Raw genomic sequence first — 26565 nt, 5'->3', positions numbered from 1 at the left:
GGACTAAAGGCTCTATTATTATGGTTTGTTCAGCCCCAAACAGCAGAAGATCCAAGTGTCTTTCCTCGGTTTAGTCCTATTGAATATTGATAACTTGCCATGACCAATATGGCGGTACCGTTGACATACGAAGCGGGGACTAATGCGGAAAATCCAACGTCCGACTCGGGAAGGGGGTTGTTAAATGTCCCACTCTAACATCGGTAGTTCCGAAGTCAGAGTTTTTATTTGCAGTCTTTATTTGCAAATAAACTTGGAAAATATTCCAACTTGATAAATAATGTTGGTGTGTGGCCTTTATTTATATTTAGATAACCGCGCATTAAAATGATTTCTCAAACAACTTGTTATACCTGTTATAATATTGTTCAGCTGTTTAAGCCAGAGGTGTCCAGCGCGGGTCCTCGAGGTCCACATTCTTGTAGATTTTCATTGTTTCCCTGTTGTAGCATACCTGACTCCAATTAAACAGATATTGTGCAGAATTTCATAGGCTGTTGTTGGATCCATTTAATTTGAGTGAGGTGGAGCAGAAAAACATTGAAAACCTTTACAGCAGCCCTTGAGGACCGACTTTGGACACCTCTGCGTCTAAACAGTAAGGTTATGTCCCACTGCGGTGCCCTTATTTTTTAAGTGACTTCGAGTGTACACTGTTGTACTTTCCAGACTAAAGCCTGAAACAAATATGCGTAGAATTATCACTTTATTATTAACGTTTTTTTTATTATTTTTATTATCAACTTCGCTCCGAAAGATTCGTGTCTCATTTGTTTTTGTAAAGCCTCTTTCTACCGGAAAACGCTTTCCTCTCCATTTAAACGGCAAACTCCTTCTCTTCGCTTGTCATCACTTCCCACCTGGTCATCGTCCGGCTGACTGAAAAGGAGCGTGTGTGCAGGGATCCTCCGTCTAATCAGTCCATGCCTACAGTGCCTACAATGCAGAGTAGGGATGGGCGATACCAACATTTTTTGTGTCGATACGATACCATTAGTCCATAGTACTTTTTCGTCGATACCGATATCAATACTTCTTGGCCCTTATAGGAAAATAGGAAAGTCACGATTGTACAGTGTGCATTAATATCTTATTGCATGGGCAGTATAAAAAAAATAAACTCAAGAACATCAGTACTTAAAATAAAATGTAACAATAATTATAATGATGAGTAAATAAATGTGTTACACACACACACACACACACACACACACACACACATATATATATATATATATATATATATATATATATATATATATAGTAAGCAGAAGCACACAGGTGATACCAAACGAGAACACACAAATAATATGTACAGTATGGTCTGACAGGGTGATTATGTACAGTTAAATATATACATAAACATTCATTTACATGTTGTAAATAAATATGTAAACACTGTTTACATGTGTTCATTGTAAAGCATAACAGACCGGTTGTATCTCCTTCGCACAGCGAGGATGGATCAGACATCTGATGGGCTACCATAATCATCTGACAAAGAAAGAAAACTGTGGCTAGGCTTCAGATGCATTTTTATTGTCTACAAGTGGCTTGTTTCCTATCAGCAGAGTGGTATCTCGATACTCAAAGTATCGAATATATTTTTGACTGGCTGATATCGACGTATTGACTCAAGAGTATCGACCCCCTTCCGCCTCCACCCCCAACATTCACTCACACACACATACACACACACACACACACACACACACACACACACACACACACACACACACACACACACACACACAAACGCCCCTCTATAAAAAGTTTACTTTATAATAATTATTCATGGCAGAGTTAATAAAAAATTAGTTTGTCATTACGATGTTTACAAGTGAATCAGCCTGTTGAGCTAATCAGTGGAAAGTTTTAGACACGTGACGGTGACGTTGCATAGAAGGTTGGCCCACATCTTAATCGAAGGAGTGACATCTGACATTTTTCTTGGTGCCTCCTGCAGACTCGTTTGAAATTTCATTTATCAGTGCCGTGTACAGTACAGTGAGTCCAGTTTATACAGAAACTAGTGGCTCGTGGTGTTTGTATGAATGAGCATTCTTCAGATGTGCTGGTAAAACGGGTATCTTGCAGCATCTGCTAACAGCAGTTAGCTTAGCGAGCTAACCGGCAGGTTGATGATGAAGGAGTTAGGGGACTAGTTTCTTTAAAAGTGATTAGATGTTATCGATATTTGGAACAGGTGATATGGTAGTGAAAATATAATGAGGACGGATACAGTCTGCTCAAGTATTTGGCTGTAAAATAAACTAATGTTTACATCAAGTTACATTAACGTTTACCTTTAGCTTGAGGTCGAGCTAACTACCTCGGGAAGGACAGGTTCCTCGAACCAGGTGTTTAGGGGAACCAGGAAATGGCCGGTAATCCCGTAGTAGGGTTGTCCTGCGAGGCAAATGGAGAAGATACACCGAGACAGGTGTCTGGCCCTGGCCGAACATATCGCTACCAGTCCAATTCAGAGTCCGACGCTGGCCCGACGGCAAAAAGCTTATCACGGTTGTGCAGCAAGGACGAAGAGGAGCGGGCTACGGCTCTGGAGGACCTGAGCCAGAACGTTCTGGTGTGTTTAGGTTTGGACCGGCCACCGTCAGCACGGCTGAGTAAACAAATGCTCCTGCATTTGCTTCGGTTGTCCAGTTCGTGTCCCCTGCAGGAGGTACGGATGAGAGCTACGGACCTGCTGCGGACCGCACAGGTAAATGTCGGGGTGTTTATATGGGACATCTCCGCTCCAGTGTTAACAGAAGTGCAATAGCACAGACGGGGGTTTGGAGTTCAAGCAACTAAACAGCAGTGATGCAGAGCCGTCAAAGAAATGCACTTTTTAGTTAGGTGTTTGCCTTATTTTTCAATTATATTGTTTTTACTTAATTTAAAACGTCAGTTATTAGTGATCAATAGATATATATAGTCATAACCTGGCAGCTGATTATTAATTAAGAGCTGAAGATTATTTCATTACCACCAAACTGTTGGATATTTCATCAGACGCTCAAGTGTAGGTGATGCAAGACTCAGCTGTTGTGAGCACAAACAGGCAGACCAGACACGCCTCCTCCCTGTGCCCTGAAAAACAACGGACACACCCCCGAGTCCTTCCACAGCACTCTGCCGCCGCTTGTACAGACAAATGCCGACTTGAAGTGTATTTATTTACCTGATATTAGGACGTAACGAGCTCCGACTTGCAGTAGTTTTTCGCTCTACCGATGTCGGTGAGTTTAAGGCATGATTTGTGCATTTTATGGGTTGCTCGTTATGAAACGGGCGTCAAGTTACAGTACAGCTGCTGCAGTCAGAGTCCGTCTAGTTGAGTCCACGGGGGTTAAGCTGTGTGAAGAGAAATGTATGGTTGTAATATATGACCTTTTAATCTAAAATTTCTTAATTAAGACTTGAGTCATTTTAATGCAAGTTGAAATGGGTGTTTTATGGAAAAACAATCAAACCATTGTCTCGGTTGCTTCTCAGTAGTGAAAGTTAGCAGAATATCTTTGTCTGATGTGATAATTAAACTGTGTTTTGGTTTTTGGGCTTCTGGCCAGACAGAAAAACATTGTAGGGAAGTTTTCAAAGCATTAAGGTTGACAAAATTTTAAGCATTTTTTTTAAAACTTGAAATAGTCCAACAAGTAACCGCTGTTTTCACTAATAAATGAATTGTCACATTACAGCATGTTAAAGTGTGTTTGTTCATCTCCTCTAGGCAGAAGGGGTTGAGGTACCCCGAGCCTTGGCCTCTGGTCCAAGTGCTTTTATTCCTGCAAAAGAGGTATGTTTCCACCTAAAATAATAAAATAGTGTGGCTTCTTAGGAGTGTCACTATCTTGAAAGGTGAAAAAAGTGTTTGGTTAGATAGATGATGTTTAGAAGGGTCTTTTTTTATTACAAGTTGGTGTTTGTCATGTTTGTGCCTTTGATCGACAATTCTTTGCTGCAAGACCAACAAATCATTGTTCATTGCAGTCTTCATTTAAGAGTGAATTTTTAAACATTTATTTTAAAGCGTTAGTCTTTGTTTTCACACAGCTGTTTTTAGTGCTCTCATTTTAGTTATGCTGTCACCCTCAAAAAGTCTGTTTGTTAGCAGATCTGCAGTGCTTTATGTCACAGTTGTGTCTGCATTCAGATTCTTTGTTGCATGTACTATTGTTCTGTGTATAAGTTTTAACTTTCCATCTGTAATCTCCCAGAGTTCTGGGATTTTAACCATCCGTTCATGTATTGTTGTTGAAATAGTCCTGGCCAATACATGGTCTGTATTACTTCTGTATTTATAGCAAATCCAGACTTGTCTTGCCAAAGCTGATGACTGATGCTGGTGTCATATGTGACTCACTCAAAGATTTTAGCTGGTAAAAGCGAAGTGTTGTGTCAGCTGTGGGGATTTTCAACTTCATAGATCTGCTTATTCAGACCTTTTAAAGGGGGATTTTACTTTTTGGTGAATTCAAGCTTATGGACAAATAACTGTCCATAAGGAAAGGAGAGATTTGATGCTAACCGGGGGTAAACTTTAATACCTGCCTCTTTTTGCTTTGTCTTTAGATGCTGATAGGAGAGACGAATCAAGACATCCTCATTGAATCTTTCCTTTCACTGGGTCGTGTGGACCATCTCACCATGGTCATGGTTCTCCACCCGGCCTACCTCAGCTGTTTCTTGAGAACTCAGCATGCTTTGCTGGAGCTGGACGGCCCCTTACCTCGTCACTGGAGACATTACATTTCCATCATGGTAACCCCTCTCCCAAAAGAAAAATCCCATCAATAAATGTTTGCTAATCAGACATTAAGAAGTGTTTCATATAAAGATTTAAAAAATGCCTTGAACTATTTTGCAGTAAGCAGGAGTAAAATATAATCTGCAGTTTCAAAAGACTACTGAGCAGAAACAGGACAGTAAATTATATGCATGTTGACATATATTATCTTTAGCTATTTGAAGCATTACAACCCCTGGCTAAGATTATTGTGTCACCATTCATGGAAGAATCATTCAGGCATTTTTATTTAATAAATAAATAAATGAATGACTAAACAGACAAAATTACAGACATCACATAAAACTATTTTATTTCACAATTAACTTTTTTTTTCTTTTTTAATCAACTAAAAATGTCTGCCTCTTGTTTTTTTTCTATATTACATAAAGGAAAATGAGTGAAATCACTCAATTGTAAAGAAAAAAAATTATCAAAACACTTTTTAAATTTGTATTTCTGAAACAAATACTTCTACAAGTCTAAATATGCAGACGAGGGCAGTTAAAAAAGAGTGCATGCAGACCTTAACATGTTGCTCCTGACTGATTGATGGCAAGCATGTGTTAATGTAAATGATGGTAAGGATTCCTGAAGGTAATTCAACACAGCGTGGCAAATACGCCTTAAAAACAGGAATTGCACAGAATAAGAGAAGGGGAAACAAACTGACTTGCATCCAGAAAAAGCCAAACGTAAACCATAGTTTACACCTAAACAGATGAAAGCTGGGTTTCAGTGGATCTAAGCAGTCATTGACTGAGGATGGTTGAATGAAATCGATATTAATAGATGAATGAATTAATCTGGCATGGAGCAAACTCAAGGAATAGAATGTGTTATGTTTGTTATGAGGCCAACTACAGTATCATAGCAAGCCTCCTACAGCTTTGCCATGTGACTTGTTATATGAATATTTAATAGCTTTTGTTGCTCATGTATTCATTATGTTTGCAGTTCCTCTCATGACATTCAATTTACTCAGTTACTACCTTTGCTTGTTCAGTTGTGCTGCTTTAACCTCTACCTGTCATTCATTAGGTTCAACAGTTCTCTCATCATGTAGTTGCCACACTACAGATCAATCATCGCTTTTTTTTTTAATGAAGGGCATGCTGGTATTTTTTTTTATTAGTTTTTTTTTCTTCTGTTAACTCCATGATGTTTTGCAGGCTGCAGCCCGTCATCACTGCTCATACCTGGTGCAGCAGCACAGCACAGGCTTCCTGGAGGCTGGAGGTGAGGAGAGCTGGCTGAGCAGCCTTAAGCACGCTCCCACCAAACTCTGCAGTCTACAAACACTCAACAAGCTGCTGGCACACAGACCTTGGCTCATTACACAGCAGCACATCCAGGTCAGACTATTCACCTACTCGCCCACTCACTCCTCGTCTTTCCTTCAACTTTCCCTTTTGCTCATATTGTGTCATGTAATAGTAATAGGATTTCACACAATACATTTCTGACTTTCATCCAAGCTCACTCCTTCACTACTCAACCGCTGCCCCCGCTATGGAAGACTGTAATTTAGCTTGTAATTCGCAGTAATTGATTCTCACACACTCAGTTTCCATCATTGGCATCATCACGCATCTTTGCTGACAGAGGTTTTGCTTTTATAACATGTCATGCACAGGACTGTGGGATTATTGGAAGGGGAAGTTTACATACTGTGTACACTTGCTCCAGAATACTAACTTTTTCTCAGCAATCACTCTGATACACATTACCCACCCACAACCATGTCTCCCAAAACAAAAAAAACAAAACAAAAAAAAAACCCTCTTTGTTCTGCAGGAGCTGGTGTGTCCTGGTGCAGAGCCTCGCTGGTCACTGGCTGAACTGATCCATGCTGTGATACTGATGGCGCATACTCACTCACTCTGTTCCTTTGTGTGGGGCTGCAGTCTGAACCCTGAGCCTGACCACATTGGCGGTTACACCTTCCAGCCTCCGTCACCCTGCCACCTTCCTCGTAGCCCCCATAGCCCTGCGCATGAGGACGGCAGGCAAGATGTGAGTAAAGGAGACGTTCTTATTACCAGTTCAACAGGTCTGAAATGTAGAATAGGGGAGTAACGGTATTTACTGGTTTAGCAGAAGCACAAAAAAACAGTTCTGTTTGACTGGACAAACTTAACCTTTATAGCTAAACAAAAAAGCATAGCTTCCCCAAACCCTCGGTCCTTTGATTTTCTCCAGCTGGCGGACGGAGCGGTGGAAGTGGAGGTGTTGATGAAAAGGATGGTGGAATTGCAGCAGCAGGAGGAGGAGTACACGCAAGAGGAGATGGTTACTCGGTTTGAAAGGGAAAGGAGTGAGAGCATACCAACAGGTAGAGATACAGCTGTTTACTGCTGCTTCTCTCTGTTATCTACTTAGACAACATTTGATGAGTCACTTCTTTGTTTGTGTTGTGTTTGGTTAGCGGTGGTGCGGGGAGCTCCACCTGACCTGGTGCTGTGTCTGGTGGAGGAACCAGAGTTCAGATATGAGGACTTTGCACCCAGAGGAGAGCAGTCACCTCCCACCATGAGAGCACAGGTGGTACAGAGCTCTTTTTTTTTTTGGTTGGATTCTTGGTAAGATTTAGTGCAGTGTGCAATAATCTTCTTCTTAATGTTGATATCTCGTGCAGGACTACTCATGGGAGGACCACGGCTTCTCTCTGGTCAACAGATTACTGCCGGATATGGGCCAGCTTCTAGATGAGAAATTCCAGGTACCCTCACATTTCACAGAAACAGTAACACTCAATGAAAACCATCTGAAACTAAGGCTTATTTTGGACAGCTCTGGGACCCAATGCAGACTTTATCATACTCTGCTTTTTGAAAAGAAAAATTTGGACAATACATGCTTCATAAATAAGTACCTTGTTATAAAGAATATCAAGTAGACATCACTTTATATGACCTGCTTTTCCAAAAGGCATAAAATAAAGACTAAACATTTATTTGAAATGTTTTGGTTTGAGTTAAGTCAGGATCTGATAACATCTGCTGGGGCAATTACCACCGTTAACTCTTCCAGCAATGAAGTCTTTAACTTCTGTGCATTTTAGCTGCATTAGAAGCGTGTGCATACATGTGTGTAGTAATAAGGAAAAGGTTTTCTTTTAAATGGTTCCTCTAAACTAGATCAATAAAATTATCCTTAATATTTGCTCTAATGCCAGGACATACATTGATTTCTGAATATAAATGAGAAAACCGCTCATTTGGAAATGTGATTTTTGCAGGTTGTGAGTAACCTGACCTACAACAGGATGGCCATGCATGAAGGTGTGGATACTTACACTCTGAGGAAAGCTCTGTGGAACTACATCCACTGTCTCTACGGGATACGGTTAGTATAACTTTACCCATTACAAAGTTGGAGATCTAAACCGTCTCTGTTGGCTCAGTAGTTTTTGTTGCGCTCCCCATGCAGCTATGATGACTATGACTACGGCAGCGTGAATGAGTTGTTGGAGCGCTCTCTGAAGGTGTTTGTTAAAACCATGGCATGTCACCCTGAGCAGACCACAGCACGCATTTACCACACCTTCTGGAGGCACTTCAGACACTCTGAAAAGGTATGAATGAGTTCCAACATGCACCTGACCTGACATCTACAGTCACAAATCATTTGACATTTCAACTCACCTTTGGTACCTTCTCAACAAGGAATGAAACATTGACATTTCCGAATGTCCATTTCATTTCTTTCCTTTTTAAATGTCATCAGAAAAAGAAGTTTTACAGACAGGACTTGAAAGTGTGTCACCCTCTGACCTACTGGTTTTGACTTGGCTTTATTTATTTATTTACAGGTTCATGCAAACCTAATAGTGATGGAAGCCCGACTACAGGCAGCCCTTCTCTACACCTTACGAGCCATTACACACTACATGAGATAACACACACACATTGTCCAAGATGCTGAGCCAGCTGTGATGTACCACAGTCCAAACACTCTCATGCACACACTACAGTGAATGTTTGCATATGCATATCGTATGTTTCAGTGTTAGGTTTTTGATGCTGCTTTGCGACTTGGATGTATTTAAAAAAAAAAAAAAAAAGATCTATTTTGCACTGAAGTGTATCATAATTTGTTTCCCCACTTGAGCCTTGACTGTTTTTCTAAGTATCTTGTTCATTTCTGTCATATCAACATGCTGCATACCAGGCGGGCCAGGAGAATATGGTCTGGCAATAGTAAATCATTGTCCGGATTCAAGTGTTTTCATTATTAAAAAGTCTTTCTTTCTTTTTTTTTAACATATTCCTTTCAGCACACTCTAAAACTCTTCTCTGTCTGCAGCACAAAGGTGGAGTTGAAACAAAACAGAAAACTTGTATTTTTATATACAATAAAGCTACTTTGTTATCAGGTCAAGTCTTGTATGTTTGGATATTTTCATGAGCTGACTAACACTGAAAAAGTGAAAGTAAAGGGATCTATTTTTATAACTACGTGACATTGTTCAACCACAAGATGGAGACAAAGACCCTTGAATGTGACCAGTTACTGGTTTCTACCAGCAGGCTGTTAGTTGGGCCATGGGCGAAATATGGTTTTATATATATATATATATATATAACACAAGTTCACAGTATATTGAACGTCATTGAGTGTAGTTTCTGTACAATTGTATTTTCTCCTCCGCGGATATCACACGTCTCGTTCTCTCCTTTTCCTGTCTTTCACACTACTGAGTCAAAAGTGTCGCATGAGCGTGCACTTGCACATCGCCCAGACACCGAAGCGGAGAACCTTCCGCTATCTGTCGGGTTTCACAGCATATGCAAGCTATGAGCATTACAAATATTTTTCATCACAATGTACTTCCATTACAAAAACAAACATTTTTTTTCCATTTACTGAACTCGACTTTGTATAAGGGAGTATTTTTTTGATGTGTTAAATCCGGTCTGACAGCTTGCGCGATACCTGAATAGTTAAATAGGACATGTTATCCATCGTTAGTTATTGACGCATAAAAGACATTTGTAAAATGTAAGCGTTATTGAATGCCTCTCTATTAAATGTCACAAGATTGTTTAGTTGTTATTCGCTTCACGCGCACCTTCCTCTGGGCTGTCCCTCAGAGTGCACGTGAAGTGCGTTCCCCAAACCTTCCGGAGAATCCGCGCGCTCGCTTCTTTTCTCACTTGGCCAGCGCAGTAACGCGCAGCATTCCTCTCGCGCCTCTATTCACCCAACAGCTCAGCGACTTCAGGATTTCCCTGGCGTTAAGACGACTTGTGTGTCAGGTATGTCTTCGCTCCATAAATGTTTGAAGACGTTATTTCACTTAATGTATTAATGAAAAGAAAAACAAGTAAGCAGCTTGCCTTTACGCACCCTTAAAGTTTTACCTGACAAACGTAGGGATGTGGGTCACAAGGCTAGTTTTCACCTAGTAGTTTAAGTAATTTTACTCAAAAAGTTGTTACTGTATTAATGCATAGTGTGAAGGAAAATGATAATGTATAGGTTTTGTAAAAGGGTGCTTAAAGTACTATAGCCTATATATTTATATCTTCTGTAGTCCCATCACTTCCTACCCTTCTCAGAGTATTACTTAATTAGCTTTCTGTGTAATGCTGTCATTAGATAAAAGGAAGTTTGTTATCTGACAAGCTGATCAAGTGTTGTTATAGACTACCAGTACTTCCACTCCTCTGTGGAAATATACCACAGAGGAGGATGTTTAGAAACTAGTTGATTTAGCAAAATTTGAAATAGTGGAATTTATCAGGGAAGTAGCTCATAACTTATTTGAAGTGGGATGTTTTCCCATCAGAGATTAGTCAATTTGAAGAAAACCAGATGTATGAAGCTGAAATGATGGAATATTTTTTTTTCTGTTTTGAAAGTTCAAAGAAGAAGAAGAAAAATAAGTCAGAATTTGTGAAAACAGCTGCCTGGATGCAGGTTTTATCTGCACATGTATGATGATATATTTCTTACATTGTTATTCATGCTTTCAGTATTGGCTTATGTTTGTGCGAGTATGTGAAATATTCCTTCAGTAAATGCAACTGATTTATTTGGCAGTGTGCCTACAGGAAACCACCTTAAGGAAAAGGCCTGGCTGCCTGTTTCCTTAACATGCCCATTTAGCAGAGGTGTTTCCCTGGCTCTAACATGGTCAGATTGGTGCAGGCCTTTGTCCCTTTTACATGATAGGTATTTTTCTGTAATCAACACAAATTTGTATGGATATGAAAGAATATTTTCTTTTAAGGGTTGGTTTTCCCCATCCAGCAAGTGATTAGCCTGTCCAAGGCCGGACTCCATCACTTCCTGTTTCTTTACGAGGTCAGTTCCTGCCTTTAGCCTCTGGGCTAGGCAGGAAGGAAAGGGGCGTGAATACAGTTTGTAGTGTGTGTGTGCGTGTAGTGGTGGTGGGGAGGTTGGAAATGAGCAATGCCATCAACAAACAAACAAACATCAACATTCCCACTGAACAGCTGAGGGCTGTGTCAGCTAAGGGCTCATCCAGAACAGCCCTGCTCCTCTTGAAACACCTGAGATTCAGCTGAGTCTAGTGTGGAAAGCATCATCTTTTGTTGGACCTTTAGATAAAGGCCTTGATGAAGTAGTCGTAGTCATGCGGCCACACTCTGGAATGCATAAATGCTCCTGTATACCCAACAATCCAGCTCCGTCTACTATATCTAAAGGATGCAATGACATCATGTGGAAACAGGACATCCTCATGGCCGAGACGCCTTACTTTTCCACCTCTCCCTTCCAGCTTTGTCTCCCTCTACTTTCTGTTAGAGTGTACATGTAAACTACAAGTATGTGCAGTGTGTGTAAGGGTTCAGTGACATCTTGCTTCCCCTTGTCCTATCATTCCTGCCCCACTCACACTCTGAATCCTGTTGAGTTTCCTGCTCACGAGGCAGAGTTAGAGAAAAATAATAGTGAGAGTTAAAAAGGTAAGAACTGACATGAGGAAGTGGAGGTAAAAAGTGAGCTTACCGCTTTGCACAAGACGTGTAAAATCACTTAAACACTACAGATTTGAAAGTTCATGTGTGTTAATGCAATGAACTTTCCCACTGGGAGCAGCTTATCTTCAGCCCACTGTGCAGGAAAGGGTGTGTCATTTGGATTTGGATGTTTGTGAGTGTGATGATGGTGATGGAGGGTGGTGTTGTAGTGATTTTATAGAACACACTGAATGTGGGCTAGTGTTTTTAGGTCAAAATTTTGTTGCTTCCTTATATTGTTCAGAGTGAACAAATGCAGCCATATAAAGATACTTTTAGGTGAAGGGAGAAGGGGGGGTTGTATAATAAAACATAAAACATGATCAAATTTCTTCAAGACCGATGGTCAAACATAGAGCTGGGCAATACATCGAGATTTTCAAATATATCAAGACTTTATCAGACACAATATAGAAGGAGGGAAAATCGTTTATATCGAGATAGCTTATTTTGAGTTAAAATGCATCTTTTCTTTTGCATTTTGCACAGCTGTATTTTTGTTATGGTCATTGAAAAGTACTTTTTAATTTATTTTGTTTTAGGAGTATTTAATTTAATATAAAGGTACTTTAATTTCAGTCAGCTGTTTTAATGTACATGTGCTGCCAAACCTTAATAAAAGTATATTTAGCACTAAAGGCTGTAAATTAGAACTGTCTCTTTGGTTACCTGACCAAAAAAAAATATATATATATTATATAGGATATATATATTGTATATCGTGATTCAGGATATAGGAGAGATATAAGATTTGGTTCATATTGCCCAGCCCTAGTTAAACATGAAAAATAACACATCATAATCATATTCTTTGCAACCTTTTGCCATTCAAGCTAACTAGGCCTGATCCAAATCTTCATAAAAACTGGCCCTTTTCCACATGCACGTTGCTGGCTCTGAGGTTCTTCCCTCAGCTAAATAAATTAGGAAAATTTGTAACACCGGGAAGCAGTTGAAGAGGAAAATACCATTCAAAATTAGTGTCTAAAATTAGGCATATTCCAGTTATCAACATCTCTTGAGTCAAACTGAAGTGCATTTTTACTCAAGCTTATTCACCTGTTCATACATTCTAAACTAAATCTATTTATATCCATGTCATTACACTGGAATCAGAAGGTGCTTCACTTTCCGTATCCGTTGGGTTATAGATTTGATTTTTAAATAAATATGATTACCATTTTTGTCCGGTCTGAAGAGTCAAAACGAAACTTTGTGTGCTAAACGAACAATGCAGGCTGCTTGTGTCTCGGGTAATATCCCAGCTTTGCAGCACGGTATTGGCAGCTTCTTCCTGTGAAAGAAACTTGAGGGAATGTTGAATGCAGCTGAGGTCCACTAAACTGGACCCAAATGTCAACAATCGGAATCGTACAGTTAACACAGGACTGGCTTTGAGACAAGTACAAAAATCCAAACCAAAACAATCTATGGATAGAAAGGTAGCAGGTCCCAGATGCTGTCAACTGTCCACATTAGGATGAGAAAAAGGGTTTGAGCCAACAAAACTTGGTAATTTTTACTAACAAATGAACTTCTACAAAATGTTGAAAGTTTATTTTTACTTCCGCAAGTACATACAAGTGTATTATTGCTGCTCATTATGAATGCTGCAAGATGTCTGCTTTCAGTCCAATAAGAGATGTGAACCACTGTATTAGATGCGTTTAGAGATAACATTAAAAATTCTGCAATTCTTCTAGGAAGTCTTGAGAGGAGCATCGTGTTTAACAACATTTTCTTTCAAGTTCCTTTGGTAGCAAGTTTTCTGGTGAAGAGATTTTAAAATGAAACACTGTGTTCAAACTAAGTATGCATCCCAGTATGGGTATTTGGGTGAAACAACCAGTGAAAAAGGGACATGTGAAAAAGATGTGTACACTTTGATGTTGCAAAAATATTAGCCAACCAATTTGCACAAGCTGTAAAAGGCCAGTTGTTACAGTCAGACTTATCACAAACCAACACCACAATTCTCACTCCACCAGAGGAAGCAGCTTCTGTTTCGCAGAATATTATAATTATGTCTTTGCATTTGTGCTGTTAAACCTACTGTGACAGTCTGCGGACAGGCAGTGAAATTAGTTTTACCCTTGACGCTACAACATAAGATTTCTCTGGAATTAATGAATGAGTGAGAGATTTAATAGGAGGCGTAAATAATATCTGAAATAAGATATAGCAGCAGACCAGCATAATTTAGGCCAAATGAAAACCCTTCTCGATTTGTGTTTGTGTATAATAGTACACATTTACTTTTAGTGTATGTAGTTCCATGTTCTAGTCATCACTAATAACACCACAAACATTTTTATCACAAGACAAGCCCAAGAGTGAGGATACCTACAGCACACGTTATGTTTATTCCTGTATTTTGACTGGTTTTATGTACCTACTTCAGATCAACTTGATTATTGAGCTCTAGCTGTAAGCTATCAGAGCTTCTGTGTGCAGGGAGGAAGACGAGACAAGAGCAGGAATATCTGGTCAACAGGAACCTGATCGAGAACAATGAATGGTATGGCTGCCATGTAAACACTTCCTATTTTGTGTGTGTGTGTCAGAGAGAAAGAAAGAGAGAGAGTATATCTCTGATATTATGATATTGTATCAGCCCTCATTCTGGTGATCTGCCAGTCCAGGAGAAAAAAGAAAATAGGAACTGAGAAAAAATGGTAGAGGAGAGATAAGGATGGAAGTGAAGAGACTTCTGTTATGTCCTCAGTCACTTCTCCTTTCTGCTCTCTATCAAAGAGAGAAAGAAAACAGCAATTGATGGGAGGATAAAGAAAAATGAACGACTGTTTCTGGATGGGTGTGTGCACAGAGTAAAAAACAGCAGCATAAGAAAATGTGTTTATGGGTCTGCAGCTGCTTTGTGTGTGTGTGTGTGAGAAAGAGAGTGTGTGTATGGATGGACTCTGTCCTCAGTTTCCAGGAAACGGGGGGAGCCATCAGAGAGGTGGACAGGAAACTCTAACAGGGTTAACTTCCTGTAGCTCTCATGATGGCCAGCCTGATAGTGAATGAATGTGTGTGTTGATTCCTGACATGTAAAACTTTTGTATATTTTGCTGTGAGTGAGAAACACACTCCTCTGGATGTAGCTTATAATAGCTTCTGTGCCATGAAGGAATTTTAAGGACTTTGTGCGGACGGAACAAACCTGTTGCTGCTCAGTAGTGGCTCTGCTGTATTTTTTTCTATAATAAAAGTAAATTACTTTTATTGTTCTTCCCTTGCTGCCATAACGGGTATTGTTCTCCTTCTGTGCGACTTCCCCCTTCATTCTTCAGTAGGTGGGGTGACCCTAGCTGGGAGTTTAATCAGCCTGAAAGGTTGCAGGTTGGAATCCCAACACCTCTCTTCATGTGGTCATCAGGTTATTACCAACATTGTTACAGTGTAATACAACAAATGTAAAGGAAATCTTAAACATCAAGGCTGTCATTGATTGGAAGATGTGATGTTTTTATTAGGGGCAGCTGTTTGATTATACGGTCTTATTTTGAGAAGTGTTTTTAGTATTTCGTCCAGCATTTGATAATCAATGGTGTTAATTAAATATCAACAGCTTCCTGACCGTAAGGTTTATAGCTACTAAAGGTATTACTGAGGGTGGACTTATTTTCACCTTGTCAGATTTTCTGATGTCCGTCTCTGTGTTTCTTATCATGACAAAATGCGCTCCTGGTGACGCATGCCATTGCAGGAAATACCACAGGTTGTGAGGGTTTTCTGTATGAGTGTCAGAGGGCAGAGTTTACACACAAAATGTTAGAGCTGCACTAAGAACAGTAAGAAAACCGTATACATTTTAAAATCAAAATTCAAACTTAATTTTATGTATATGTTTGAAATCTACTTTAAAATCTACTTTGAAATCTATTATATGAAGTACCTGTAATGACTATAAACCAACTATTTTACTAGAAACATTTGAGAAGTTAAACCTTTGCTGTCTTCAACCTTTTGCTTATTGGTCAGAAATGGCTAAGTTTTAAGGCACCTTATTTATTGCTTGTGGCATGTCAAATTTGCCACTAAGTAGGCATTTTTAAATGGACATGATGTTGCTATCAAATAAAGAGAAGTTTAAGGCACTAGTGTTGATTAAATATCAACAGCTTCCTGACCGTAGCAGGAAGCAGCAATGTTCTCTTGGAGATAAAAACAAACGAACTCCTTTTGACCTGGAATTATGTAGCTCAGCACCCTGTTTGCATCCACAACAAGCTATACTTTACAATTTTAATGTCCTTTTTTATTGAAGAATGTTAACAGCAAATAAATTACAGTAAATTACTTACAATTTAGCCTTTCTCTCACATTTGTTAGCTTGAAGTGGTTCTTCGTGTTAGCATTGGGCTAAGGTAGGCTAGCTGTTTCTATTCCTTATGCCAAACTGAGCGAATTGGCTCTTGGCAACCGCTTCTTGTTTAATAAACAGAAATAAGGACTGTATTAAATGTAAAATTTATGTATCTCTACAAGAGAGTGAAATGAAACATTTTTAAATGCCAGAACATAGACGTGTACCTAATAAATTGTCAACTGATGCTCTAAGAATGTTATACAACGCACACTTTCCCGAACACTTCTGTTGACCACGAAAGCTCATGTTGATAACTTTGCTGTATGTGCAGTTAAAATATTTGGTTGTTTTTACTTCATGCTATTTCCTCTTGATGATGGCTTCAGTTTTTGCTTTGTCAAAACACATTCTGCTGAAACAATGCAGTTTGCTCAAAACTGGAAGTCAGAATTGCAGACGTGTGTGCACTCTGACACAATGATCTTTGGGAAACATTACATACTTACAGAGAAGATTACTTTGTGCCAATTACCCTCGTCTAATGGCATTTACATACAGGCCCATTTTACCACGAGCTTAAACGCCCACATGTGCATCTGTGACCAGAGAACAACCTAGTACCCCCCCCATATCGAAACAGCAAAGCAAAAGGGGAAGTGGCTAACCTCACATCTCTCTCTGTCTTTTCATATCTCAGACTGTCTGTTTTTTCGGTTTTCTTGTACCTGCCTTCATGTGTCTATTTATTCACTCTTTACTGCACTTGAGCCTTTCTCTCACATTCTCCACCACATTTTTCCTCTCCTGTTCTCTGCCACTCATCCCTTCTTTGCCCTGCTCTCTCTTTCCAGCCCCTGTCACTCACCTCCTCCATCTCTTTTCCAGTGGCGATGGTGATTGACAGATGATCTGACAGAGGAAGACATCAGGTGAGAAAAAGTTAACTTCACCTTCCCACTCTACATTCCCCCTTCTTTATCCTTCTCCTCCCCTCCTCCTCCTCCTCCTACTTCTGTTTGGGGGAAGCTAAGTTTTTTTAAATTTGTGACTTCTCTCTCCACAGTTCTCTATAGTCTGTTTTAAACCGGTCTGCTGTTAATGTGCGTTGCTTTCACTTTCTACCTGCCTAAGTTCTGAAGTTTGTAGACAGTATTGAAACTTACACATAACAGTGTGAGATTTGAATGTATTCTCTGTGATGTATGACATTATAAAGCATTTTTATCTACTTGCAGGGTCATTGAGATATACTGCAATATAAGAGAAATAACATTTAAAAAAAAAAAACCTAAACTGTCTGCTTTTACAGACGGCGTCTCTGTGTTGGCTATTATGGGGTGTGCCTGTTGCAAGCAGAAGAAGTCTGCCAAATCACTAGCAGTGCCATCAACTACAGGAGATGTTCCAGATTTGTCTCCTAGCAACACAGATGGAGGGTCATCCATGGGGTTCTCCCAAGGCCGTTACTGTCCTGACCCCACTCAGACAATCCCGGACTTCAACAAGGGCTTCATGCCCAGCACCGTCTTCCCCAACACCACCACACATCAGCGGCCTGGAGGTATAACAAGTATGAACGCGCGTGTGTGTGTGTGGCGGTAGTACTTAGGTACTACAAGGTGGAAATAGAAATAGGCCTACAGGCAAACAAATTTAATTTTTCATAGATGAATATGGATCAAATTGAACCTATTCAACAATATTTGTGATTTCTGTCTTGCTATGTGTTGTCAGTTGTCTTAAAACAAGAACAGCCTTAGATAATAATCCCCGTTGTGCGTTTTGTTTTTGTGCAGGTGGTGGAGTCACTCTCTTTATAGCGTTGTATGACTACGATGCTCGCACTGAAGATGACCTCACTTTCCAAAAAGGAGAGAAATTCCAAATCATCAACAACACGTGAGCGGAAGCAACATGGAAAAATAGTTATATTTTGACTAGAAGTTTTTGGAAATGTTATATTTTGAGGGGGGGAATTCTGAAAATGTTATCTAAACCTGACAACATCCACGTCTGTGATCTGTGTTAAATGGGTTAAACGAAATGAGTTGGGACTTTCTAATGGTTGATATTTTTATTTTCATACATTAGATTTCACAGAGTGCAATTAAATGCCACCCATTAACAACTGTCAGCGCCCTTGCTGCTGCAGGCAGTGTTGAAAAGCTTGGGTTATTAGAAAAACATTTGGTCCTGCTCTGGAAATCTAAAATCAATTTATATGGTGTTTGCAATCGGGTTAGAAGTTAACAGAGAAGCAGAGAGCTACTTTTGCACAAGTCAAGTTCGCATTAGTTGTTTTGTTCCCCTTTCTAGTTTAGACTTCCTCAGATCTTCTGTTTTATTTTAATAAAAATGATGAAATGTGAGTTTTTTTTTCATACGTGCTTGTGTATTTTTTTTCTTTTTATAGAGAGGGTGACTGGTGGGAAGCTCGCTCTTTGGATACTGGCAACTCAGGTTACATCCCCTCTAACTATGTGGCTCCAGTTGACTCCATACAAGCTGAGGAGTAAGTGCACGCACAAGACACGCACACCCATACTCACAAACAAAGGTTTGCTTGTTGCAGTCTAAGTGTATACCTTATGATGTTCCCAGTGATTGACATGTAGTCTGAAGGCAGAGGTCAAATGATGTGTGTTGTTGCTGCGGTGACCCGAGTGTTGTTATCATGGTGACAGGTGGTATTTTGGGAAGATGGGGAGAAAGGATGCGGAGAGACAGCTGCTGGGTCACGGCAACCAAAGGGGAACTTTCCTTATTCGAGAGAGTGAGACCACCAAGGGTGAGACAACAACACATTCAAATGCGTACACACATCACACCTATAAAAAGCTTCAACTCTAATCCCTCTGCCATTCTAAGCTTTTTATTTTTTTTCCCTTGCTTTCCCCATCATGTTCCACCTCCTTACAGGTGCCTACTCTCTGTCCATCCGTGACTGGGACGACATCAAGGGAGATCATGTCAAGCATTATAAGATTCGTAAATTAGACAGCGGTGGCTACTACATCACCACCAGATCACAGTTTGATACTGTGCAGGAGCTGGTAGAGCACTACACAGGTGACACACCACAACAAATTAATCCTCTCTTTTCTTTCTGCCTGTCCATCAAGATGCAATGCTTCTGCCTCACTGATTTTAAGCCTAAAATTAGCTTTATTTGTGCATCTGGTACATTTTCTTTGTCACTCAAAAATCTACATATTTGGAATACTTTTCTGAGAATATAAGCAAATAAAAACTAAATTTAAAGCTTTAATTATTAGTCTTTTAACAAAGGCAAATTTCTGAACACTGAGTTAACATATAGTCGTACATTAGTTATAACTTTTCCTCTTTTGCACGGCCCTTTGTTTCACTTTTGTTCTTGTTTTTGCCCGTTTTATAATATTCCTCTCTGTATGTTTTGGGCATAGTTTTATTGTTGGTTCAGCTGGTTTTCAATCAGTTTCCTTAAACGCTTAACCAGGGCTACGGTTGCCATGTAACCATGTTTTTATACATTGTCCCAGCCAAAATAACTTTAAATAAAGAATGTGAAAAGGAACGCACACACTAAATTAAAATTAAATAGATTAAAATCTAATGCTCTTGCACCATTGCCTGTTGCACATATAAGCAACTGAATCTAGCCCTGTGGTGGTTCTACAATACTTCCTTCCTTACCTGAGAACTTCAGTTTAACACTTTTATGTCTACTTATACTACTGTTACTTTTATATTACTTTTAAATGACATACCAGTTGACTTTGGAGGTTCAAATTTTACACTTACAAACATACATAGCTGAAGATAAGAGTGTGGTGCATTATGTCTAAAGATGAAAATAATCACCTCAGTCAGCAGCAACTTCATGCTGGTTTCATGTCCGTACATCAAAAGTGATAATCCTCAGATGTAACCAAAGTGCAAAACTATGCCTTATGAGTGCTTTCATGTTTGAGTTTTCATTTTACATTTGACAGATGCTTGATTAAGGAAAGGAACCAGCTGTCAGTAATTACGTTTTAAACTTTTGCAGTGTATGTGACACACCTCCCACTGCCTCTGCTCTCTGTCAGTGTAAATCTGCCCCCTAGTGGCTCATGCTTATATAAGAAAAGACTCTGCAGTTTGTGGTAATTCAAAAACAAAGAGATTTGCCAGCGTACATTATATAATCTATCTTTTAGTGTACCTTCCCTGTTTTAATACTGTGTCTGCAAATAATATTGCAATGTAAGTTTAAGTAAGTTGTTTCTGTACTTTAGCTTTGCCTGTTGCACATAAGGAACCTGTCTTGTTCTTTCTTTTTTTCTGCACTTGCTCTGTTTCCTTGTATGTTTTCACTCCAACTCTCTCTCAGAGAGAGCGGCGGGACTGTGCTGCCGTTTGATTGGCAGCTGTAAGCGAGGCATGCCTAAGCTGGCTGACTTATCAGTGAAGACCAAGGATATGTGGGAGATTCCCCGTGAATCTCTCCAACTGCTTAAGAAACTGGGCAACGGCCAGTTTGGAGAAGTCTGGATGGGTAGGACTGATGGGGGCTGAGTTTGAGGGGGAGGAGGGTGATAACAGCAGAAGCCCACCTGAATAATAATAATAATAATAATAATAATAAAAATCTATAATTAAAGCTGCAGATTCGTGTATGAGTTAGAAGAACATCTTTTAACCACTTCTGGTATGAAGACCTTACAAGCACATCACACAGACACAGGAAACACTAAATTGTAACCACTTTTGTAAAATGTCTGAGATGAATATATGAATAAAAAAAATTAGAAGTGAGAAAAAATCACAGAAGCAGCTGTTGATGTTGTTAAAAATGAATCAGTGTTTCACATCCAGGTGTGCTGAGTTGCTCCCCTTATCCCCCATGATTGCATGTGCATGTTTCATCATCTCACATCACCTTTTGTCACCCCTCCCATCTCTCTTCCATCTATCCACCAACACTGCACCTTTTTCTTCCATTCTCCCTCAATATCTCCATTCTTCCACTCACCCACTCCTCTCCTTACTGTCTTTGATCTCCACCCTCTCTGGCACTTCCTTCCTCCTCTTCCTCCTCTTAGGCAGTAATGATGGGCTGTGTTATTACCTGACAAAGGCCTGCCGTAACACCACCCCTCTCACCATGGGTCTTGGGCGGGATGCCTGGGAGGTATCGAGGGAAACACTGTCAATGCAAAGGAAACTGGGACAGGGCTGCTTCGGGGACGTGTGGATGGGTGAGAACCTCTGACACCCTCTACAGGCACAGAGGGGAAAACTGTCCATGTTGCAAAGATTATTGATAGTGCTCCGAGTCTGGGTGTGGATTTCATTTTATGTCAGTTTATGTAAGCAAAATTATTTTTACTCAACATATCACATACTGGCTGAGATTCCCACAGGTTTTTTTTTTTTTTTTTTTTTTTTTTTTTTTTTGGCAATTTAACCAGCAATCTATTTCTGTTAAAGTTATTACACATTTTCAATGAGTACGTTGGATTTCTGAGCCTGTCCATGTAACTCAGGTGCTTCTGGTAGTGATGTAAGAGAGCCAGAAATCTCTTTATTTCTCCTTTGCTCCCTGTTTCCTCACCTCAGCCTGTCACATCATGCATGTTCACCACAATAACAATCATGTGCATGCACCAGAAATTTACCTACCTCATGTAGCAATCTGCTGAAGCACCTTATATTGTCATGTTTATCTGTATAACTGGATTTCTGTTTCCATATATGCAATATAAACACTAATGTACTGTATTAGCTTTTCAATAGGACAGAAAAATTAGAGCATGTACTTGCACATGAAGCTTCTGCATGTGTCTGTGTTCTGTGTGAGCAATAACATCCACTTGTCTGTATGCCAGGCATGTGGAACGCAACCACCAGGTAGCAGTGAAGACTCTGAAGCAGGAACCATGTCCCCTGAGGCCTTCCTGGAGGAGGCTCAGATCATGAAGAGACCTCCGGCACGACAAGCTGGTGCAGCTCTATGCCGTAGTGTCTGAGGAGCCCATCTACATAATCACTGAGTTCATGAGCCAAGGTATCAGGCTGAGCAAACTGTCACCTCTCTGACGTACTGTAGATTTGAATTGCTGCCATCACAGCAGGTGTGGGGGTCTGTTCACAACAAAGTTTTCAAGTCAAGTTTTTTTAGATCACAAGACTTAACGAGCAATAATACTTTTTATTATTGATGTTATTACATTAGGAATTTAAATTGTGGAAATATTTAAATACAGAGTCGGCTTTTTAAATTAATCTAAGTGCAGTAGTTCATGAGAGTATAATCATCTCAAAGACTCAGTATCAAACAAACAAACCAACTACAGGAAAAAGAGCTAACAGTGAAGACATTTAGTCAATAAATTTTAAATCTTGGCAGAAGATTATTGATCACTGAGGCATTTTCCAATGTGGAGGACAAAGTTAAAACTCATATGTCTCTGTTGGACAAAGCACTCAGTCCCTGCCAATCCCTGGGATTCTCTTTGATTTTCTGAGCGTGACATTTGAGAGTAACGTAGAGATGGAGGGTGACGGGGCAAAATACTGCCTCAGCATTTCCATAAACCTAAAAACGACAAAAACTGCTATTGAAATGTGCTTGTGAAAGTAGGAATTTACAAACACTTAATAAAAAAATATTTCAAATACATAATGTACGGTGTCATATAGCAGAAGAATTGTTAAAAACTTGTACCTCTTTTTTGTACCCCTTTTTATTTATTACCTCCTACCAAAAGCATAGTATAAACTCCTATTTTCATAAGTAGGTGGTTCTTTTAGCTCAACATTCTCTCAATGTCTAAATATAATGAAGGAAGATACATACACATTATTAAATAAATAAAAAGATATATGGATATTCAACAAGTAGGATTCTCAGTATTTATATATGACTCTTGTCTATCACAGCTCTTTTCCTGATGACAGTTCTCCTTTGCTGTTTTCAGGAAGTTTGCTGGACTTCTTGAAAGATGGAGAGGGACAGAGCCTAAAGCTGCCTCAGCTGGTGGACATGGCAGCACAGGTGAGTTAAAGACAAACACATCGAAAGATTGATGAAAAGCTTTACACCATCCCAAGATCAGAGCCCTTTTTTGTTTCTCTTGGTGTGCAGATTGCAGCTGGAATGGCATACATTGAGCGGATGAATTACATCCATCGTGACCTGCGAGCAGCCAACATTCTTGTTGGAGACAATCTGGTGTGCAAAATTGCTGACTTTGGCCTGGCTAGGCTCATTGAGGACAACGAATACACAGCCAGACAAGGTAGCAGGATGTCATATTAAGTGTGGGTGTATGTTTATGTGGGAATGAGACAGAGGAGGAGAGCCACACTTCCTCTGTGCTATTTTTAAAAGTGTCTTCTTCAGTCTTCATGCCTACATTTTTATAGATAACCTATCCTAATTATATGGTTAAGTTTTTTTCCTTGTGTTACCATGGTTTCAGGGGCAAAATTCCCCATTAAGTGGACTGCTCCAGAGGCTGCACTCTATGGGCGCTTTACCATCAAGTCAGATGTCTGGAGCTTTGGCATCCTATTAACTGAGCTCATCACTAAGGGACGAGTTCCCTATCCAGGTACAATATGTACCTACAATCACTCTCACTCCAGAACCAGATTTATTATCAATGGCAATGAAAAAGTCTCCATGATTAGCTGTATTATCCACATTCTTTTATATCTTGTGGAGTGACTTAAAGGTTTTGGATGGCTTTCATACTTAACAAACATCATTACGATGCTGCTGGTCACTTAATGACATAAGTACTCTGTTCAATAATGGATCATGATTGAATGAAAAGAAGGAGTAATAATTTCTTTAGTACTTGCCACCCTACTGAGAAAATTAGTATGCAGAATCTGCAGTTTCACCGGTCAGTTTTATGTCCTTTAGCCTATATTTTAGTTAATTAATTATTATATTTCTTCATGTACATTTTTGCTGTTTTGCTTTTCAAATGTATTATGCCTTTGAGGCTCCATTAGTGTTTATATAGTGTTTGTTTAAAGGTCTGTCATGTTGAAAAACCAAAGGTTGCACACCAAAGAGCGATAAGGATAGGTGGTTACTTTTCATTTAAGGAACCAAGATCATATTAAATGGATAAATAAATGCAAACACTGATGTTTCAGTCTGTTGCAGGTAATGGATGTTTGAAGGAATTCTAGATGTATTATGTTGTTTTTTTTTTTTTTCATCAACTATAAAGATTTTTTTTCTCCTCCCTAAATGTGTTAAATTGAACCCCTCCTTCCTTCATCCCTTTAGGCATGAACAACCGTGAGGTGCTAGAGCAGGTGGAAAGGGGCTAACCGGATGCCCTGTGCTCCTGGCTGCCCGGCCTCGCTTCCATGAACTGATGGTGCTTACCACAGTGCCTGGAGGCGGGCAGCCTGATGAAAGGCACACTCTTTGGTACCTCCAGTCCGTCCTGGAGGGATTACTTTTTACCGCCACAAGAGCCGCAATCTCACACCTGGAGAAACCTGTGTACCGCACATGGGTTGGACAACACATAAAACTTTGAATGGGACAGAGAAATGGCTACAAATGCAATGGCAGGCATGTTACAGCACATTAACTGCAAATGCCCTTCAGTGTATTTTGATACCTTTACAAGATACACACTCACCCATACCTCTTATGAAGATACATATCATTGACTTGTTTAAGTGTCTAAAGACCACTCCTTTTCTCTGTTATTGATAACTACAGCGCGCTTCAGAAAGATCGTTTAACCATGTTGAGGTAGATTTGGAGCTCCCCTGGTTAGGCCTTGCAGAAATGTTGCTTTACTCTGTAACCATGACAACAAGGAACTGAAAGAAGATGTAGATGGTTGTGATGGGGTGGGGGAAGTCCAGTGGATACATGATCTGTTCAGACTGCCATATTTGTTCAGGTCCTTTGATTTCTCTTTCTGCAAGAGCAGCTTTAGTATTTTGACTGTTTTTGTCTGAGAAAATAGTCTTGATACAGAAAGGATCACGTATGCAACAGGTTTTCCATCAGAAATACAGCTTTAACAATTGTCAGTGAACCTCGTGGACCTGTGTAGCAACTGACTAGATTATGTGCAGTCCCAGGCAGTCATATTTAAGATTTATTCGTCTGCATTAGGTCTGTTTTTCACCTTTATTATTGCATTTAGATTTCAAAGAAAGGCTGATAACAGATCCATGTCTGTCTCCTTGAGCTGGCTTTCATCTTGCTACCAGCTTGTGCCTTCAGTGCAAAGAGTCCAAGCTGTGGTAAGGATTTGCTTTACATGTCTCATATTTTGTATGACAATTTTCTATGAATTATCTCTTTTGTTGTTCTAATTTAACTCAGATATACCAGTGGGTCACAGACATTTCTATATCTAATTAGCATGTAAAAGTTTTCATTACATGAGAGGGTGGGTTGAGATGACACACATTAAGAGGAGACATCTGTAACACAGACTGTGGAGAGTTATAAATGAATGTTTTTTTTTTGCCAATAATGTAACCATGTTGCAGTTCCCCCTGTCATGTTATTGTAATAAAGATCAGATATCTTTTAAGGATACGACATGTTTATTATTTGTGCCTGATTACATTGTCAGTTCATCATACATTTGTAGTTCTTTTTCCACAAGCTAAGAAATATAGGCTGCTACAACAATGTTCATTCAAATTCATAACTTGAGGAAAGGCATCTAAATATGTTGAAGACATATTTTAGAGAATGTACTTTACTGCATTTATATGGCAGCTAAAGTTTTTTTTAAAAAAGTCTAATCAAAGATGGATCATTTGTTAAATATACTGCTATGAAGCACCATTTGGAAGGTAACATCTCAAAACAAAAAAAGTAAGAAAATTTGTGTTTGGTTGATTATTTCTCATCTTTCATAAAAACAATTGGTATTGTATTATTGATAGTTTGAAAAGCCATATTAATCACCTTTTCTATAAGGAATAACTTGTAAGGATCATGCTTCTGTGGGATGAACTACTCAACTAAACACGTGTGTTTTGAGATTCAGGTACTCTTAGGTGTTTTACAGTCATTTATGTGTGACTGGGACCTGTTTAGTACCTAATTGACACACATGCATATGATAATGTGATTCTGGAGTCATATTTCTAGAATCTGGGGGTCTAATCCATCCTCTAGGATACCAACACTCTCCCTGACAGAGCCAGGATACCTCTAGAATTTGGGAGTGGAGAGGATGGAAAAACTGCCCTGGGTCCAAACCTTAACCCAACTTAACACTTATGGGATCATCTTATGTGCCAGAGTGACCAACACAACCGCACTAGTTGACCTTCAACAACTCTTGCTTGAGGGATAAGACGCCACTGCACTACCCACCATCATTAGCTGTTTAAATAATTCATTCTAATATATGTTTTTTTAATGGGCAAGATTTCCCTTCATTGGAAAGAAATTCAGAGGTAGTACGGCAACTATTTTCTGCATTCGCGTTGCTTTT

The 26565-nt window shown here is 39.5% G+C and overlaps 2 protein-coding genes across 3 annotated transcripts; both read left to right on the top strand.

Moving 5' to 3' along the window:
- The first annotated feature begins 1890 nt into the window (after positions 1 to 1890).
- Positions 1891 to 9168, top strand: sesn2 (sestrin 2). Of its 2 annotated transcripts, none has more exons than XM_042011766.1 (11): positions 1891 to 2722; positions 3734 to 3799; positions 4576 to 4764; positions 5962 to 6144; positions 6587 to 6805; positions 6992 to 7124; positions 7218 to 7333; positions 7428 to 7511; positions 8031 to 8137; positions 8222 to 8366; positions 8604 to 9168. In XM_042011766.1, exons 1-11 carry the CDS (start codon positions 2381 to 2383, stop codon positions 8688 to 8690), a joined length of 1671 nt encoding a protein of 556 aa, XP_041867700.1. In that variant the 5' UTR covers positions 1891 to 2380; the 3' UTR covers positions 8691 to 9168. The 2 variants fall into 2 exon arrangements, with proteins under 2 accessions (XP_041867700.1, XP_041867701.1); XM_042011767.1 differs by lacking the exon at positions 1891 to 2722 and adding an exon at positions 2734 to 3242.
- A 770-nt stretch (positions 9169 to 9938) lies between these two features.
- On the top strand, positions 9939 to 25652 carry yrk (Yes-related kinase). Its single transcript, XM_042011768.1, is given in 17 exon segments — positions 9939 to 10050; positions 17406 to 17666; positions 17893 to 17995; positions 18510 to 18608; positions 18781 to 18884; positions 19016 to 19165; positions 20451 to 20615; positions 21949 to 21966; positions 21969 to 21989; positions 21992 to 22044; positions 22046 to 22127; positions 23041 to 23117; positions 23208 to 23361; positions 23545 to 23676; positions 24369 to 24409; positions 24411 to 24449; positions 24451 to 25652. Coding segments are annotated over 16 exon segments (1653 nt in total). The 5' UTR covers positions 9939 to 10050; positions 17406 to 17428; the 3' UTR covers positions 24628 to 25652.
- The last annotated feature ends 913 nt before the right edge of the window (positions 25653 to 26565 follow it).

This window comes from Melanotaenia boesemani, chromosome 17 (assembly GCF_017639745.1).
Source record: "Melanotaenia boesemani isolate fMelBoe1 chromosome 17, fMelBoe1.pri, whole genome shotgun sequence".
Lineage (NCBI taxonomy): Eukaryota > Metazoa > Chordata > Actinopteri > Atheriniformes > Melanotaeniidae > Melanotaenia > Melanotaenia boesemani.
This window is presented reverse-complemented; position numbering and strand designations above follow the sequence as displayed.

Bases quoted from the DNA above. Each gene is read 5' to 3' on its own strand.
- sesn2 (XM_042011766.1), top strand. From the start codon at position 2,381: ATGGCCGGTAATCCCGTAGTAGGGTTGTCCTGCGAGGCAAATGGAGAA. The intron at 7,334-7,427 runs GTGGTACAGAGC...TATCTCGTGCAG, and splicing joins CTCCCACCATGAGAGCACAG to GACTACTCATGGGAGGACCA. The intron at 8,138-8,221 runs GTTAGTATAACT...CTCCCCATGCAG, and splicing joins CACTGTCTCTACGGGATACG to CTATGATGACTATGACTACG.